Raw genomic sequence first — 19389 nt, 5'->3', positions numbered from 1 at the left:
AAGGGGAGCAGCTGAGGGTGTGCCAGGCTGGGAAAAGGGGTATCAGGCACTGGAAGAGGTGCCAGGAGGAGCTGGGCAGGGGGAGAAGGGGTTGCTCATTAACACCGTGCTAACGAGCTGCAGAGGCACTGGCTGAGCTCGCTCCTGACCCACTTGGCTGCTGGTGCTCCTGCTCTTCTCCCAGCTGGAACAGCCCAGCTGGAGGCTCTGCACGAAGCCCTGGCACCCCTGGCACCTGCCCAGGCATCCTTCCTCGTGCTGTGCTCCATGGCAACTGGAACTGCCGGCCTGGGACAGCCTGGGAGAGCCTGGGACAGCCTGGGAGAGCCTGGGAGCAGGGCTGGAACCCTGGAGGAGCAGGGCTGGAGCCCTGGAGAGCTGTGAGGCCCAGCAGAAGCAGCAGCACTCACCTGTCTGCCTGTGCAGGGGAAGGTTTTGGGTTCTGGCCCCGCTGCCGCTCCTGTTTGGGGGACGAGAGTCTCCCAGTCGCCTTCCTATCGCGAGAGCCTGGGGAGAACAAAAGGACATTCCTTCATTTTCCTGTGTGTCACCAAGGCACAGGTCACCCCCTGCCTGCAGTGACTGACCAGATCCTGCCAAAACAATGCCGAGTCCAGCAGCAGCTGGGAAACCTCAGTGTGTGCCCCCGCAGCTCGGGGGGAGCAGAGAAACCAGGCAGGGCTGTGGCCCACGGTACACACCACCTTCCACTGGCCCTTCCTCACCCTCCAGCTGCTGGAACAAGGCTCCTCCGTGGCATTTTGGCTGCTGGCTCTGCCCTGGCAGGTCACAGGGTGTACTGGCTCCAGCAGTGACAGGCGAGGGCAGCTCTGCCGCTTTCGGAGCCAGCGGGGCCTCCCCCGAGGCAGCAGCACCCCCGTGTTTGTTCAGCACGGCTCAGCTGCCAGGCCCTGCCACAAAGGGAGCTGCCCTGGGCACTCAGGGATGCTGGGGAGCAGCTGGGTTATCCCAGGAACAGAGGGAATTCTAGCTGGAAGGCAGCCTGTGGAGCTGCCACCCTGCACTGACCTCAGCTGAGCAGCACCGGAGGCGGCAGAGCCCCTGTGTGTGCCAGGGCATCCCTCTGCTCCCGAGGATGGACAGATGGACACTGGCACAGCCCCAGCCCACGGCTGCAGGCTACACAACAGGTGACACTCGGGCCACCAGCACTGACCAGTTTGGTGCTGGGATACCGAGGGGCTCCGTCCCAGCTCAGCCAAGGGCATCTCTGCCATTGGATTTGGGGCTCCGTGGCTTGGAATCCTCGTCCCTGGAAGTGTTCAAAGCCAGGCTGGATGGGACTTGGAGCAGCCTGGGGTACTGGAAAGGTGTCTCTGGTTTTTGGTCCCTTCCAGCCCAAACCAATCTGTGCTTCTGTGATTTGCTACAGCTTCAAAATTGCTTTTGAACACAAAGCAGAGGGTGGCATGGATGTGTCTCTGGAAACTCTGCTGGCCTGGCCCTGGCACTCGTGTGTGAACCAGACCCCAGTGAACTTCAACCTCGGGCAGTCCCTCGCAGGCTGCCCTTGCAGGAGGTGAATGTTGCAGGTTATTAGCACAGACCTTCTGCTGGCTGGCACCCAGAGTCAACAAGATCCACCTACAGCTGAGCCACCAGGGAAAACAACATCACGTGGCAGCTCCGACGTCACCGGCGGCCACCTCTGGCTGCCAACTCCCCCCCACCCGCTCTGCCTCCTGGCAGCCACGGCAGAGGCTGCAGGGTGGCACTGAGCTCCCTGGCTGGGGCTGCCCGCTCGGTTTTCTGAGCTCTTCCTGCTGCTGGTGGGGAAACTGAGGCCCAGGAGAACACTTGGAAAGCCCAGGTCTTTCTAAACATGCAGGGCAGAGCGGGTTGTGTCACCCAGAGGTGGGGCAATCCGCTCATTTCCCAGGCTGGCTGATGCAGCAGGGATTGCATCCCTCCAGCCCAGCCTTTCCAAGCACCAGCCCGGCTGGCAGGGACAGCTCCCCCGGGATGTGGGGCTGGGAAAACTCCGGGATGCACCAAAGGAAATTCCTGTGACTCGGAACCGTGGAATGGCTGAGGTTTGGAAGTGATCTTTAGGATCATCCAATCCAACATTCAGCACCACCATGGTCACCACTAACCCTGTCCCCAAGTGCCCCATCCACACGTTTTTTGAACACTTCCAGGGATGGGGATTCCCTCCTTGACAGTCTGTTCCAATTCATTCTGGGAAAAAACCATTCCCTAATATCCAACCTAAACCTGATTTCCACAGCCACATCCAAGGCCAGCAGCAGTGAGCAGGAGGCTGTGGGGTGGATGTGGAGGTGAGAAATCCCCATCTTCAAAGCCAAAGGGTTATTTCTTTTTGGAGAAGGGCTTAGAGGGACCCAGCAGAGTCACACTGGGCACAATGTGTACCCCGCTGTGATCAGGTGGCAATCCCACTCTGAGGTTTTGGATCTTCCCAGCTGTTGGAAAGCAGGAGCCTGGCTGATGCCTCACCTCTGTCAGGTGACAGGTTGGCCCGTTTGGCTGGAGGAGAGGTTGGCCTCTCTTTGTCTGCTGGCTCGTATCTCTTCCTGCTTCCTTTGTCAGCTGCCTGCAATGGAATTCAAACAACGGAGCTGAGCAGACACTTCCCTCTGGAGAGGGAAACAGGCACAGCCATTCTCTGGGCTGTGCTGCCTGGCTCCTGCAAACACCTTTCCCAACAAACACACGCCAGTCCCAGCCATCCCTGAATCCACACCATTCCCAACCACCAGAAGCCAACAGCAACACCCCCCTGCACTGGGGTTAGGGCTGATTTCAGAACAGGAACAGGAAAACAGCAGCTTTCTGGGATGTTGTTTTTGTTTCCAGCAGCACCAAGGATAGCAGATGAGGAGGCATGTGGAGCCGTGCCTTTTCCAGGCTGTCATGTGTCACTGCACACTCCTCCCTCCCGAGCAGCTTCCTGCCTGATAAAGCCTCCTCACGTCAGAGCACAGGGAAGTAGAGAAATCTGCAGCCTCAGACCGTGCTGGGGAATTTGGGCAGGCAGAGCAAAATATCAAAAGCAGGAACCTGCCCACGTGATGGGGCCAACACCCTGCCCCGGCAGCAAACCCCACGAGGTCCAACTCCCCCACACGGATTGGGATCTGCGCCGAGGGCCCCAAACCGGGGCAGCGGGATCGGTGGGGAGGGCACGAGCCAGCTGGGCACCCCGGGAAACTGAGGCACTCGTCCCTCCTCCCTCTGGACTCTGCTCCCAGCCCGCTCTGGGCTGGAACACGAAGCGCTCCCAGAGCATCTCGCGGTGGGAAAGGCCCCGGCACACGCGGGACCTGCGGCACACGCGGGACCTTCGAGCAAGCGGGGAAGAGCCTGGAAGCTGCAGCAGGAATGTGCCCCAGGGAAGCCGCCAACACAGACCCAAAGTGAAGCCACCACAGGGTGTGTGCTGCCAGACTGGTTCTGTGTGCCGCCCTCCGAGCCAGCCCCTGAGCTTCCCGGCTGAGCTCATCCCAACAGCGCCCAGCCAGGAGCTCCCCTCCTGCCAGCATCTGTCCCCCTGCCACTGGGATCCATCCCCACCACTGCTCAGGCCCCCAGGAGCAGGGAATCAGGAGCAGGGAATCCCAGCCAGCAGGGAATCAGGAGCAGGGAATGCCAGGAGCAGGGAATGCCAGGAGCAGGGAATCAGGAGCAGGGAATCCCAGCCAGCAGGGAATCAGGAGCAGGGAATGCCAGGAGCAGGGAATCAGGAGCAGGGAATGCCAGGAGCAGGGAATCAGGAGCAGGGAATGCCAGGAGCAGGGAATCCCACCTTGTTGAGGAGCGTCAGTTTGATCTCCTTGTGCCCGCTGAAGCTGCCCTGCTGCGCCTGTGGGGCCGAGGGCTGCTGGCCCTGGGGCAGCTGCTGGGATTTGCTTCCTGGGGTGGGCTTGGCTGATTTCAGGAGCTGAGCGGGCACATCCCGTTTCCTCTTCTCCTCTTTAGCACTGTCTTCTTTTTTTGACTTTCCTGTTGAAAGCAGAGGGCACAAGTGGTGACTTGGGAATGGCTCCTGGTGCCTGCTCTCCCTCTGGGCAAGAGGATGCTGCTCCAGGGATGGAAAAGCCATCCCCTAACAGCAGTTAGCTCATGGGCCTGGGGGTCAAGGGATTCAGGAAGCCAGCATTTCCACAGAGAGGAACAGAAAAGACAAAGAACAAAAGGCTTTTGCCACAGGTCTGGAACGAGCACAGAACAACAACGTGATACTGGAGTTGTCCAGATTTACGTCACCTTCCAAGGGAAAAGGAGAACAGGGTGAGGGAGAGGCAGAACTGCCAGGCAGGAAAAGGGATGAGACAACCAGAGGCACAGGAATGGAAGAAAGGAAGAATGTGGATGTAAATTTGCTCCACAGCCTCTCTCCTCCACAGAACCTCTGGGCTCCTGTGTCACCTCTGCTCAGAGATTTTCCTGGAGCCCACAGTATTCCCAGGGAAGGATCTCTGCTCCTCCCTTCTCCTCCAAAGACTCCCTAGAGGAATAAAATCCCACCAAAGCAGCTGCCTGTACCTTTCTTCTGCTGGGCCGGGGTGGGGGAGCGGGAGCTGGCCGAGGACACGGGGCTGGCCAGATCGGCGTACATGTCCTCGGAGTCGGCGCTGCGCACGGAGCTGCTGCTGGACGAGGCACTGGACACGGAGGAGACGCTGCTCACGCTCAGGGACCTGCCAAGAACCAACAGCTCGTCACACTCAGGAAGGCAATGAGGCCTTTTTGCATTTCCCAGCACGGCTGGATGTTGGGAAGCTCGACAGGTGTGACACACCGAGGCCGTGTGTCCCGGGGTGCTGCTGCTGTGAAAAATCCCAAAGCTGTCGGGTGCAGGCCTAGAAAGTAATGATTATTTATAGGCAGGATTAAGGCAATGTGTAAACAGGTCACTGTTTGCCCAGGAAAACGAGGAGTGAAAGCAGGGAGTGCACTGGCACATCCAGGTCAGTGTTACAGCTCAGGGCAAGGGTTCCCTGGCAGGGATTCCGCTCTTGGAATCCATCCATCGTCACGACTGACAACGACAGGGAGATGCCTCCAAGATGGAAATCTCCTACCAGGGCATGTCCTGGGAAGTATTCAAGCCAGGCTGGACAGGGTTGGAACAATCTGGTCTATGGAAGGTGGCAGAGAGTTGGACTGGATGAGCTTAAACTCCCTTCCAAGCCAAACCATCCCACTCCATGAATATTCAGGGAGCCTCTCCAGCCTGTTCCACGACCTGCTCTGCCAGCAGGGCCCAGGCTCCCTGCCTGGAAGCTGCACTGGGATGACTGAAGGGGCTGTGGCAGCCTCTACCCTCTGGCATCAGGAGCTGAGTTCTGAGAGGTCTCATGGACTGTTCCAACGGTGCCAGGATGAGCCAGAATCTCCTCCAGGCTGGCCCAGCAAAGCTGCTGTGGGCACACAGGGCATTTCCCCCTTCCCACAGGAGCAGCACAGGCAGCCCCTGTGTGCTCACACTTCCCACCCATGCCCTGGTGCTCTCTGAAGCTCTTGCATCACCCCTGGCTGAGCTGATGAACGTGACAAGCACGGTGTAAACAAGCCGGGATTTCCGTACAATAACGCGGATGTTGGACCACGGAGCTCCACAGAGCTCACAGATGGGAATCTGCAGCTGCTCAGAGCCCAGTCCTGCTCCATCCACTGGTTTTACACCACTGGACTACTCTTACACCCCTGTGCCAGGGAGCTGCTGTGTTTCACAGCTCTGCCTGTGAGGATTCAGGGAATCCTCTGTGTGAAGAGATGAAAAGAACCTGAAGGAATGACTTGAGAGTGGTTTGTTTCTCTTTGCTGGAAGGAGTTTGCTGCTTACACATCCCACAGACCAACAGACTTGGAACTATTCACTTGGGGCTAAACACAAAGGAACTGGACCTGCAACTCTGCCAGCAAAGGACAAATATTAGCTGTGCCTTTTAGGGATTTTCTGACCTACCTCTCTGGACAGGCCAAGCATCTCCCCTAAGGACATGCAGGAACCAGAGGTAGGAGAGGCTCAGGAGAGCCCAGCTCCATAGCCTGAAACTGTTCATTTGTAGTTTAATTAGGGTGTGGGATCACCCTGGCCAGGAGGAGTTGTTCTGGTCACCATTTAGGTTAAATGGGTACTTGGACACACATGACAGGATTATTTCCTTGAGTAAACCACAAGGGAAATATCAGGGAATCATGGAATGGTTTGGGTTGGAAGGCACCTTAAAGATCATCCAGTTCCAACCCCAACACCTCCCAAAAAACCAGGCTGCTCCAAGTCCTGTCCAAATTGATCTGGGACACTTCCAGGGATCCAGGGACAGCTTCTGTGGACACCTGTGCCAGGGCCTCCTCACCTTCACATTTTTCCCAAATATCCCATCTAAATATCCTCTCTATCAGTTTAAGGCCATTATATCTTGTTCTATCACTCCCTGCCCTCTCCAACACTGCATTCCCATCACAATTCAGACCTTGGGATCTGTAACACAAACCCAACCTTCTGCCACCCCCCTGGCACCTGCAGCTGGTACTGCCAGAGAGTTTCCACTCCAAGAAACCAAAGCAGCGCACAACACTCACAATCTCTGCTGTTAAATAAAGGTCACGAAGGCTCAGGGCTGTACCTGGATTTCCTTGACCCAGAGGGAGAGTGTGAGACTGAGGCAGAGGATGATCTGGAATGAGATCTGGAGAGAGAGCGGGACAAGGACCTCGATCGGGAGCTGGACCCGCTGTAGCTGCTGGCACTGCCGCTGATGCTGCCACTGATGGTCCTCCTGCAAGGCAGCAAACACCCCTCCCAGAATGAGAATTGTAATGGGGGAGAGAGAGAGGTGAGGGGAAAACCCCAAGAGAAAACCAGAGATTTGCTCAGCACCCTCTGATTGAAGCCCAGCCCTCCCTGAGGGGTGATCGGCCCCTTCCACCACTTCTCCCAGTTTATATGCTGGGAATGGTGTTCTGTGGTGGGGAATATTCCTGGGAATGGTGTTCTGTGGTGGGGAATATCCCTGGGAATGGTGTTCTGTGGTGGGGAATATCCCTGGGAATGATGTTCTGTGGTGGGGAATATTCCTGGGAATGGTGTTCTGTGGTGGGGAATATCCCTGGGAATGATGTTCTGTGGTGGGACCAAACACATCCCACATATTCCTTTTTCCTCACTGTGCCATCTCCACAAGCAGCAGCTCTCAGAAATGCCTTTTTCCCCACTCCCACCCTGATTTTGCCACATTTCCTGTATTCCACCCACTCCATCCTCCCCCCTGCCTCCACAGGCAGGAGCCACTCATGGCAAATCAGGAACATTCCACACCAGCTCTCTCCCCTTTTTCTCCCTTTGGAGAGATGGATTTGTCCCTTAACACCGGCAAGTCAGTACTCAGGGATTTGCTGGATCCTCCAGGAGGCAGAAACCTGGGATTTGCTGGGTCTCCCAAGAGATGAAGCCTCACTCCACCCCCCAGCTCTCTCACCTCCTGGGTGGAGTCCTTGTCTGACGTTCCTTCCTCCTTGCTTCCCGATTATCCCCTGGCTTGGCTGGCTCCGGGGCCGCTGTTGTAATTTTCGTGAGTGGCTGAGGGACTGGGAGGGCAGTGAGTTTCTTCACAGATTTCTCCCTGGAAAAATGACAAATTTGAAGTGTGTGATCCCAGGGGGTGGGCACAGAGAGCACGGACAGCCCCAGAGATGATGTGCTCGGGTTTGTTGTTGTTTTGTATTATGGAGATGATGGAATCCTGGAATGGTTTGGGCTGGAAGGGACCTTAAAAAATCATCTCACTCCACTCCATTCCATGGGACACCTTCCACTATCCCAGGTTACTCCAAACCCCCAGCCCTGATGTGATTCCTGTAGCTACAAACACTTGGCACCAAAGCACAAACAGCACGGATTTCCCTAAAGGGATTTGTTCCCCATATTCTCACTCAATTCATCTTTTCAGAGACAAATTACTGTACAACAGCCAATTCTGGAGATATTTGACTTGTAAATTAACTCCTGAAGCAGACTGGGTGGAAATGTTTCTTATCCATTTAATTCCATCATTTTTATCCCAGACACTTACACCTGCTTAAAATCTGCCAGTCAGGCTTCAGAATGAAATGTGCACAGTTAATGCAAAAATTCTCTTTTTAACTCCAGCACACAGATCAGGAAGGTGCAAAACAGCCTGTGTGTGCAAGTATTCCTTGGATCTGTCCCTTGGCTTGCGTTCCCTGTGGAAAACTGGATGGGAACACCACGGTGTTACCCAACTGCATGAGATGGGAATGGCTCTGGCTCCTCAGGGCTGCCCAGTTCGGGGCTTGGAGCACTCCAGCCTCTGCTCTGACAGCTGGACACTGCTCCAAGTGTGATCCTGGAATGGTTTGGGTTGGAAACACCCTTGAAGATCACATTCCAACCCCTGCCATGGGCAGGGACACTTTCCACTAGCCCAGGCTGCTCCGAGCCCTGTCCAAGCTGGCCTTGGACACTTCCAGGGATCCAGGGGCAGCCACAGCTGCTCTGGGCAACTTCCATCCTCAAGGGGAAGAATTCCTTTCTAATATCCCATCTCATCTGGCAGTGGGAAGCCATTCCCAGTGTCCTGTCCCTCCAGGCTCTTGTCCACAGCCCCTTCAGGCCCTGGAACACGCCAGCACCGATTTCACACCCATGAACTGGGAAGAGGTGCTGGCTGCACGAGCACACTGGCAATTCCTCCTCCTCCTCCTCCTCCTGTGCTCAGCATCTGCAGTTACCCCCTGCAGAACACAGGATTAAGCCCATGGCATGTATCCAGTAACAATAACCCCTGTGCTGGGCCAGGCTGCCCTGGTGTCACCAAAGCAGCGCTGCCAGGAGCGCTGGGAGGGAGCAGAGAGCACTGCAGGGGCCTCGGAGGGCTGAGCCCCAAGTGGAGGGGAAAACCCCCAAGAGGCAGGATAACAAGGGACAGGAATTGTGGCAAAGGGGATTGTCCTAAATTCTGGAGAATTCAGGGGGATTCCCATGGTGTCATTTATTTGCAGGTCAGCTTAGAAGAGGTGACATCACTATGGTGTTGTGTCACCCTCCAACGTCCCCGTAATTTGCCACTGCAGGGTTTGTGAAATAGCAATTTCAGGAATTTAAAAGAGCAGCAGGGCTGTCAGAATGTGCCAAACCCAGCTGCAGAGAGCTCCAGTCCTGTTTTCATCTGTCTCCAGCGTGAAAAGTTGATGAGGCTGAAGCATTTCTTCATTCTGAGGCTGTGGATTAACCAAAGCCACAGCAAAGGAAGGAATCAAAACTTTCTTATAGATTCTGTTAGGTACATTTAGATCACACAAATTTATCTGCACACACAGAATGTTCCAGCAGTAAATCATGTGTCTAAACACTTGTGTACAGGTAATATTTAAGGATAATTGTACAGTTTAACTTGGATTTAATCAGGAAAAGTCTCACTGTTTAATTAAATTTGCCAAGCTAAAAACTCTTCAATAAAGGTTGTACTTGGCACCTTTCTTAACTCTGTCAGGTTTAGAATCCCAGAATAGTTTGAATGGGAAGGGACCACAAAATTCTTGCTCTACTCCCTGCCATGGGACACCTTCCACTATCTCAGCTTGCTCCAAGCCCCATCTAGCCTTGGACACTTCCAGGGATCCAGGGCCTGTCCACCCTCACAGGAACAATTCCTTCCCAATGTTCCACCTAATCCTGCATTCCTTCAGCTTAAGGCCCCTGAAGGTCAGCAGGGTTTGTCTGGACTCTCTTCAGAGCTATCCAGAGGAAGATGGATCCTTACCCTTTCCCAGGAGGTGGCAATAATTCCCCTTTAGCCTTCGCCAGTGGTTTGTGAGGAGACGGTGTTGGAGAAGGAGAGGGAGAAGATGAGAAGGACCTTGACCTGGAAAGGAAGGAGACATCACTCAGCTCAGGCTCTGGGATGGCAGGAGCTTTTCCTGGCTCTCAGGGCATTCAGCCACCACTCCCCCCTCCCCAGGAACCTGTCCTGAGCTTCTCCTGTTTTTTTATTTGGACTCCATGCAACAAAAGTTAATTTCTGTCGTCAGACAGTGGGAAAAGTAGGAAACGGAAGCAAAAACGGGATCAGCCTGAAGAGGCACTTCAGGTATTCCACATTCCACTGCCTCCATCCTCTCTATTCTCTCCTCAGGGAGAATACACAGGAAAGGAAGTAGGATTTTGAGTTTTATATTCATCACTCTGTGTCCCTAGAGCAGTTCATCCTTTAAACAGCAACAAAACCAAAAGAAACTTGGGAGAGAGACAAGAAAAAAAATACACCCAAACCTAACACTGATCTGTCATTTCTGGGACACAAGAAGATGCTTCAAGTGGTGCATCCCAAAGGTGACCATCAAGGGCAGGAGCTGTTTCCTGAGCTCGTGTTGGGGTGATTGACCCCAGAGCCTCGGCGCTGCTGTGTGACAGCTCCTCTGGGGACAGCTGGGCTCAGCTCGCTCTGCCACCTCAGGCAGGGTGTCACCCACACTGTCCTGCCCCTGGATGGATGGATGGATGGATGGATGGATGGATGGATGGATGGATGGGGAAGCTCATTCTGCTTCCCAGATGGAATCAGCTCCCAGCTGAGTTTCTGCTAGGAGAAAGCAGCCTCCAGAAGTGACAGTGTGTGTTCTGCCATCACCTGTGGGATCAGCTCTGGGTACCTGTGTGGCCTCAGCTCCTATCTAAGGAGCCAGTTCTCCTACTATGGATATTCCAGACTTGGGAAACTGTCTGCAGGGGCAAGGAAGTTGCAGAGGAATAAATCTTAATCAGCATGGGACACTGGATTGCTACTTTGAAGTGTCAGGACTATCACAAGACACAACTCCTTTAATAAAGAAACAAGATTTGCCTCTTGAAACAGAAATTCCAGCGCCATAGAAAAGAGATGCTGCTGAACTTCTTCCAATCAGAAAATGCAAATGATGGGAATGTTAATCCACCACTGGCATGGGAAAGAGCCCCACAGCACTGCACCCGTGGCTGGGAGCACCGGGGAGAGGAGGGGGTGGCTGACAGATCTCCTTCACCCCACAACCACAGCCTGCCTCGCTCAGCCAAGTGCTTGGAATGGTTTATTTCAACGGAGCAAAACTGTCAGGAAGCCTTTGGAAACCATCCCACTGCTGGTTCCCAGTCCCAGGAGCCACTACCTGGACCTGCTGCCTGAGAAAGAGCTGTGCCTGGAGGAGCGACTGGAGTAGGAGCTGTAGGAGGAGGATCTGGAACGCGAGCGGGAGGAGCCGGACCCAGAGTAGGTGGATGAACGAGAAGATGACCTGCAAGAGAAATATTCAAATTCAGAACTTCCTGAAAAGAAATATTAAAATTCAGAGCTTCCTGAAAAGAAATTTTAAAATTCAGAGCTTCCTGAAAAGCCCCCAAGGTCTTCCTTCCAAAGATGTTCTCCCCAAGTTCTGCTCCAAACCCCACCAGCATTCTCCTGGGGGAACTGTCAGGATTTACAGCCTCTCCTCAAATCTCCTCTTTCTTTTAGGAGGATCCTGCTGTTACTACTCTCTTTGCACCCTTAAATAAGCCCCCCTTCCTTTAATTACTGATTTTCCATCCTTTTTGGGATCTGCTTCCATGTGTTTTGTGCCTTTTCACTGGACAATCCCCTGACAGATCACCTGACTGGGTGCAGTGATCCCAGCAGAAAAATCTGCTTCAGGAGGGCTCTGGCTTTTAGATGTCTATCTCCAATTTAAGGTGTTCCTCATTCCTCCTGGATACCTCCCCCCTCTCTCAGGAGCTTCAAGCATTTAAAGGAAATGGATCCAGTTTGTGTCTCCAGGCTCCCAGATTCAGGGAGTTTCTTTCTGAAAGGTGGTTTTTATCTTGTTTTACACTGCTGCTTTCCAAGCTCCATTCCAGCCCTCCAAGGATCTGCCAAACCCCCACAATCCCAGTCCTCCCAGTAGCATCGACCTGCTCTTACTGGAGTGAGCTCAACTCCTCCCTCCATCCACCCCAGAGTGACCAGGATCCAATTTTTACAGCTCCCAGCTCTTGCTGCTCCTGTTGAGGTCAGTTTTCATCAAGGTGAGTTGCTATCATGCAGACTGCATCCTGCTCTAATTCACTGGAAAAGTGGCTTTTCCAAGGATTTGCCTTTTCCTGATCTCCAACACTCACAGCTCCCTGCCTGCTTTGGATTCCATCCCACTACACATCCGCTGAGCAGCAAGTCTTGCACTGCTTTCCCAAACATAAAACCATGCAATGTTCTGCTTTGGAAGAGACCTTAAGGATCATCCAGTTCCATTGAGCAGGGTTCCACCATCCCTGGGATGGAGAACACCTATTCCAAACACCTCCACACCTCCCCTGGCCACGAAGGAGCCCCATCCCATCCCAGGACGTGCCAGGCTCTCCTCCTTGCCTCACCTTGAGGAGCCAGAAGCGGATGCCGAGGAAGCCGAGGTTTTCCGGCGCCTCCGTGCCCGGCTGGGGGACACAGACACTCCCAGTTTCTTTTTGGGAGACTTGGATCGGCGCCAGGGATCCTTCCACTCATCTGCCCGCTTGGACGGAGCGCTGCCCAGCGCCGTGGCCTCCTTGTCCTTCTTTGGTGGCTCGGGCTGGCGGCTGGAAAACAAGGAGCAGGTCAGCAGCTGGGATTCTGGGGGGGTTTGGAAAGGTGGGCACACAAGGGACAGGGAAAACAAGGAGCAGGTCAGCAGCTGGGATTCTGGGGGGGTTTGGAAAGGTGGGCACACAAGGGACAGGGAAAACAAGGAGCAGGTCAGCAGCTGGGATTCTGGGGGGGTTTGGAAAGGTGGGCACACAAGGGACAGGGAAAACAAGGAGCAGGTCAGCAGCTGGGATTCTGGGGGGGTTTGGAAAGGTGGGTACAACAAGGGACAGGGAAAAATAGCAGAAATGAGAATTTATTGTAATAAAATGGATAAATAAACGTACAGGGCCATGGAAAAAATCCTGAATTCATCCTTTAGATGAATTCCTTACAGCTCCTAATCTCCCCTGTGGGGCTCCAGCACTATTTTGGGGTGATGAGGGGTTACAGGAACTCTCAGCTTGTGAACAAGTTACAAACCAGTGCTGCTCTGTAAACCAACAAAGCACCAATTCTGTGAACTCCTCTGTGCCACTGAGCACTCTGTGACCTCCTGGCTGATTCCAGGCTCAGCTCCTGGCTGTCCAAGGCAGAGGGAAGGGAATGGGAATCCTGGTGCTCCCTAGAGGGCACAGAGCTGGAGCAGCCTGGATCACTCCGATGTTCCCATTACCAGGACACCCCGTGGGGCTGTCCCAGGCCGAGACACGCTGACCTCCTGTCACCCTTCCAAAGGGGACAGTTCCCTCCCCAGCTGGCCACAAACCAGGCTGTTTTACCCCTGGGTTATTCTCTGGCTGCTCAAACATCACCAAACGAGGTGCCCAGCCAGGCCTCACTCTCCATCTCCTCCCTTCCCTTTTAAGGGTCCCACTTTCATTTCCCCTTTTTTTTTTGGGTTCTCCAGGTTTTCTTTCTCCTCTCCAACCCTCTGAAAATAATTCAGGGCCAATTTTTCAGCACCTGCACCAGACACTTCCTGAAGCACTCCAGGATGAGTTTCTTGAGGCCGAGGCTTTATTACCTCTCTTATCTCTTGGGTGATTTAACCTGGAATTTTTCCTTGTCCTCACTCTAACCTTCTCCCCAGGATTCTCCCTGACATTTCAGAGTTTGTGAGGGATTAAATCTTTCTGAAGTCTCTTGCACTCACCAAATTGGCAGGACAATGATGCATTTATTCCTTTCCTCAAAGCAGTGAGCTCCCTGGGAATTTGGGGGAGGAACGGCCCCTTCCCCGCTGGCTGCAGCCAGTACCACCCCATTACTCACACCACTGAAGCAACCACTCCCCACACAACTTCCTCTACCTTTTTGAGATAAAAAAGCCACCTCTGAGTTTTCTAATAATTCCAGGAACACTTCAACCAACCCCAGGATAATGAAAGCTCTTGGTCAGTAGCCTGTCCTTTGAAGACTTCACACCTCACAGAATCCTCATCCCCTCCTTTTTGGCCGAGTTTCCTCTTCCCCAACCCAGGACTGGGATGTGCTGACCTAAAAATCCAGCATCTGACTCTGTCCTTATCTCTGCTGATGTAAAAGCAATTTTACTCTTTGTCCCACAACTCCCTTGGAATATTCAGAGGAAAACTCCTCCTTTCACGTTCACCCTTCCACAAATCTCATGCCAGCTCCAGCAGAGGAGAACTGGATGCCTCCATCCCACACAGAGGAGCTGAGTGCCCGGGAAGGGAGTCCCAGGCAGGGTCATGGCTCAGCTTTATCCCAGCAGCCCCATCCCATCCTCCCCCTTCCCCAGCACTGCTCCAACACAAACTGTTTAACTCAGCACGGGGGATTTGCAGTGCACTCATCAAGTTTTCCAAGTTATTGCCACAATTCCATGAGTATTTCATCTTGGAGGAACACCATGATCTGGAATATGGGGTTGAGGCACACTGGACCTGTTCTTTATAACCTGATAACATTAAATATCCCGAGCTGGGTTCAAGGGCTCCTTTACAAATCCATTTGGAATTGCCAGTTTAACCTCTGGAATATCCTCAAATTAAACAAGTGCAGAGAAAGAAGAAAATGAGAACTGGGAAAAGCCTGCACACCTCACATGAAGCAGCAGGATAAAGAGCAAGGAAAGGAGGAGAGAAAACCACATGAGGATGCTCAGGGATAATGCCCCACATCCTGATCCAATGGTCCTTCCTGTGGGAAGCTTTGGGAGGTGCAGAGGGAATATTCTGCTGGCACAGGTGGGCAGAGAGGCACTTTTATCCAGGATAAAACCTCTGGAGAAGTTTCTTCTGCAGTGCCCAAAATGACAAGTCTGGAAGCCAAGAGCTGTGGCAGGGAGGTTGAGGTTGGATCTCAGGGAAAGGTTCTTCCCCCAGAGGTGCTGGCACTGCCCAGGCTCCCCAGGGAATGGGCACAGCCCCGAGGCTGCCAGAGCTCCAGGAGCCCTTGGACAGCGCTCAGGGGTGGATTTTGGGGTGTCCAGGGCAGGGCCAAGCATTGGGCTGAGGATTCCTGTGTGTCCCTTCCAGCTCAGGATATTCCACGAGTCCATGAACTAATGAATGCCCCTGTGCCTCTCCTGAACCAGTCTGCAGAGAGAAAAGCATCCTACAGGATTTCTTCTCCCTTAAAACCACCTCAAATTCACCTCCAACAGCAGATCCTGGGAGCTGGAACAACTCCAGCCAAACTGCAGAGCTTGGGCGCCAGCTGGGAGCAGGGATGAGTCTGAAAGCAAATCTCATTTACTTGCACCTATTACCTGGTTTGATGCAATTCCCTCTGGATGAAGTCACTTTCTGGAGGAAAGGTTTTTCCCCAGGAAAACCACAACAGAAAGCCTCAGTTTGGGGTGTGCTTGGCTTTTTGACTCAGCACTAAATGCTACAAAAGAAGATGCTGCTCCTGTCAGGACAATTTCAAAGCCTCTCCTCAGAGCTTCCAATGTGTGGCATCACCAAAGGAACTCGCTCGACCCAAAACTGGGATCTGAGGCTGCTGGACTCGTCTTCTCCAGTGGAATTCAGGAGCAGAATGGGAATGGAGCTGGAGCAGCTCCCTAGAGCAACATCCCAATCACAGCCTGGACGAGTCCCACGGCTGGGAGACGAGGAGGGGAGGATTTCTCCTCACTTTCACTCCTACAGCCAGCTCATTCTGTGCTGGATCTGGTGCTTGGTGAAGCTCCCAGCTCCTTAATTCAATAAATTAAAAAAAAATAAGAACGGTTTGCTGCTGGCTCAGTGAGATCCACCTGCCATGGTGAAAAGGAGGGAAGAATTCCAGGGCTGGTGAGCCACGGGATCAGCTCAGGAGTTCATCCTCACCCTCAGCACAGCTGCCCAGGCTGCTGGCAAACCTCACACACTTCAGCACAGAAGCACGCTCTCGTGTTCATCCCCATCTATTTCACCAGATTCCAACTTTCAGGAAACACTTGAAATATTTCAGAATTAACTCTTATGTTTCTTTCACAAGGTTTTAAAAAAATTCATTAGAGGGAAGAAGAGACAAGACAAGAGTGACCAAAAGCACCTGAATTTCCACCCAGACCCTCAAAAATCACTCAGCAGCTTCCAAAGGCAATTTCACCCTTAAAACAACTGAAAATTTTCTTTTGCAGAAGGAACACGCTGATGCCCATTTGGCTGGAATGTAAAGACAGCAATCAGGAGGAGAAGCAAAGCTGAACGTGGCTTTGGCAGGGAGAGGAGGAGCAGAGGCAGCTCCAGCTGGCAGCACCCCCAGCCTGGCTCAGCCAGCTCCCAAAAAAACCTGCCACCCAAAAAAACCCCGGCTGAAGCTTGTCACTGAGCCCAACAAAGCTTTGGAGAGGGGAGACAAAAAGAGCTGCCCAGTTCTCCTCATGTATTATGCAAGTGCTGCCGAAGCATTTCTAATCTTGGAGGGGAAAAAGCATTTCCTGTCCTTCCCCATGCCGTGGGATGGGACACAGCTCCCACAGGGAACCAAACCTTATCACCCCTGGGCAGCAGTGACGTCAGCCTGGCTCCAGGGCTGCTCTTCCAGCTCAGTTTTCTCCAGGAGGAAAGTCCAGGGATGATTTAACAGCGTTTGTGCTTCTCGCAGGAAAGCTGGGATTGCGTCAGCGGCGCCGCTTTTCCTTCAGCGGCAAGTGGAATTTTCCAGAGGAAATGGACTCGAGGAATGACTGGAGCCATGTGCCAAGGCAGTTGTGAAGGGACCAGGAATTGCTGCAAAATAAATTCCAGCAGAGTGCAAGCACGCAGGAACTTTTCCTATCTTGGAGTAATGGAGAGGGACAACAGCTCCGGAAAGTCAGCTTCGTGTGTCCAGGGCCTTGGAGCTGCTGCCCATTGATCTTGGTGAAATATTAGCAGGGAAAATGCTTTTGTCAAGATGTTTCCATCATCTGAAGCTGTTATCAGTCATTTTAAAAAAATAAAAAAAAATAAAAAAAAAAAAAGGGAAGGATTTCTTCAAAGCCTGATGGGGAGAGGCTTGGAAATTAAAGAGTGGAGATACAATCTGAACCTCCAGGATGAAATCATCCCAGCAGGGAGATAAAGCTATCTGAGATGGCATCTCCCCTGAGGGCTGAGCATTTGCCTGGAGAGCCTCCTCTCCAAGAGCAGGAGGTAGAGATCCTGCCCTGGAATTACCTTGTTCCACTAAAATCCAGGCTGGGGGATCTCCCAGTAACTCCATCTCTGAAATGCCAAAGAAAATCACATTCCCTGAGATCCACATCTGAGTCACTCCCAGCCCTTCCTCTCGATTTACGGTGACAAAACTCTTCTCCTGCTGCTGGAGGCAGCACTCAAGAACCATAAGGACCAACAGAAACTCCAGGCAGCAGGAATTTTTTTGTGGAGAACTTGGAAAGCTTGGTTTGATTCACAGACTTTATCATCATGCAATGACAAAATAGTTTGGGTGGGAAGGGACATTAAAACTCATCCAGTCCCTGGGCAGAGACATCTTCCCCTATCCCAGGGTGCTCCAAGTCCCATCCAGCCTGGCCTGGGGCACTTCCAGGGATCCAGGGGCAGCCACAGCTGCTCTGGGCAACCTCCATCCTCAAGGGGAAGAATTCCTTTCCAACATCCCATCTCATCTGGCACTGGGAGCCATTCCCTGTGTCCTGTCCCTCCATCCCTTGTCCCCAGTCCCTCTCCAGCTCTCCTGGAGCCCCTTCAGGCCCTGCAAGGGGCTCTGAGCTCTCCCTGGAGCTTCTCCAGTGAACACCCCCAGCTCTCCCAGCCTGGATCTGGAGCAGAGCTGTTCTTATCACCAACTTCCCCCAAGTCCTGGAGCAGAAATGAAAGCGGAGCTGTCTAAGCAGGTTCCATGGCTCCGGCTGGCAGCTGCACCACAAAAAACGGGGATGTAAACAAGTTGTTATCGTGTTTATCACAGCAGAGCTTCCATGCAGGGCACTGGATTGGGATCCCAAAGAACCCTGGAGTGGCATGGGGTGTGTTCTGTGTGTGAAAAGAAGGGAATTCCTTCTCTGAGCACTCTTGGAACAGCTGGAGTGTGCAGGAGCAGAGGTCCAGCTCCAGCTGGAGCAGATAAAACCCATCTCAGCTTGGGGTCATGCTTCCCTTAATTCCCTGCACTCCCAGAAGCCGCCCAGGGAGGTGCAGGCACCTGCAGAGCAGACCCATGCCCCTGGATGGAGGCTGGTTTTCCCCCCCTTCACTCAATTTTCATGGATACAAGACTAAATCAGGGCATTCCAGGGTTTTACCAATGCCCAACTCTAAAACCAGCAAGTCTAAAACACAGCTGTCTGCCCTGCCTGCTCCTCCTCCTGTGGCAGGACAAACAGGAACAAATGAAGGATTTCTTTTAGGAAATAACTGAGATTTCCACAGGGAAAACGAAGAGGATCCCAAATCCCCCATCCTCCCATCTTCTGGCAGCAGGATGAGATGCCATCACTAAGCCCCCCAAAACTGACAGCTACTTTCATTCAGCGCATCTACACCCAAAAAACAGGGAGCAACTCCAGCTGGCAGCACTGGGAGACCACCAGAAGCTCTTAGGAAAGATAACAATGACCAAAGAACACTCAGAATTAGAGATTCTTCCCAAAAAAAACCCCGAGTTCAGTTGCTTTGTGGTGCACACACCACCATGAATCACTCCATTTGCATTCCCTTCTTTTTGCCACTCCTTTATCTAATCAAGCTCATTCCAACAACTTTCTGACTTGCAGGCCCTGGATAACCTGCACTGATTCCAGAGCCTGGGTTATCCTGCTCATTAAGGTGCTCAGAGATTAACAAAGTCAACTTGAACCAGCCTGAGAAAACAACACAAGGGTGAGCATGGCCATGGGATCACGTAACCTTTTGTCCTGGAATCTGCAGCACCTCACGCTCCAGGTGACACCTCGGGAGCAGCTGGGAAGAGGCTTGATGTTCCTTGTTGGAAAGGTTTTATGTGGATTTATGGTCTGTCCTTTCTGACTTTGCTGAGTCCTCACTGCCAGGGTTATTTTGGTTTTTAATGGCTGCCTAAGTGCTCTCCATTAATCGGTTTTAGTCCTGATGGAGGGAACTTCCTTCCAAAAAAAAGTGTGGTGTGTGTGATAATGACAGGATGGTCTGTCAGACCCTTCCTGGCACCTTTGGAGCTGCTGTCACCTCCTGGGAACATCTCCGAGGACAACAGCCCCTCCTTCTCCTCATCCTACCTGGCACTGGTGTTCCGTGGAATTTGGGCTCCGTATCATGAGAATCCCAGGATCACTGAGGTTGGAAAAGAGCTCCAAGGTCATCAAGTCCAACCTGCAACCACATCCTGTGCCACATCCAGTCCTTCCCTTGGACACCTCCAGGGA

At 52.9% G+C, this 19389-nt stretch overlaps 1 protein-coding gene across 3 annotated transcripts in view; it reads right to left on the bottom strand.

Moving 5' to 3' along the window:
* Window positions 1-19389, bottom strand: part of ZC3H18 (zinc finger CCCH-type containing 18) — a 43355-nt gene that overhangs the window by 1704 nt on the left and 22262 nt on the right. For all 3 annotated transcript variants that reach the window (XM_086847945.1, XM_086847946.1, XM_023934475.2), the window contains 9 exons: window positions 12395-12595; window positions 11158-11283; window positions 9777-9878; window positions 7473-7616; window positions 6621-6773; window positions 4531-4685; window positions 3791-3987; window positions 2482-2578; window positions 411-507 (listed from right to left, as the gene is read on the bottom strand). In XM_086847945.1, coding sequence (XP_086704071.1) covers window positions 411-507; window positions 2482-2578; window positions 3791-3987; window positions 4531-4685; window positions 6621-6773; window positions 7473-7616; window positions 9777-9878; window positions 11158-11283; window positions 12395-12595 — 1272 coding nt within the window. The remainder of the gene's footprint in view (window positions 1-410; window positions 508-2481; window positions 2579-3790; window positions 3988-4530; window positions 4686-6620; window positions 6774-7472; window positions 7617-9776; window positions 9879-11157; window positions 11284-12394; window positions 12596-19389) is intronic.

Source organism: Cyanistes caeruleus, chromosome 12 (genome assembly GCF_971803275.1).
Source record: "Cyanistes caeruleus chromosome 12, bCyaCae1.hap1.1, whole genome shotgun sequence".
Lineage (NCBI taxonomy): Eukaryota > Metazoa > Chordata > Aves > Passeriformes > Paridae > Cyanistes > Cyanistes caeruleus.
The sequence above is the reverse complement of the archived record's forward strand: the minus strand, read 5'-3'. Positions and strand labels throughout refer to the sequence as shown.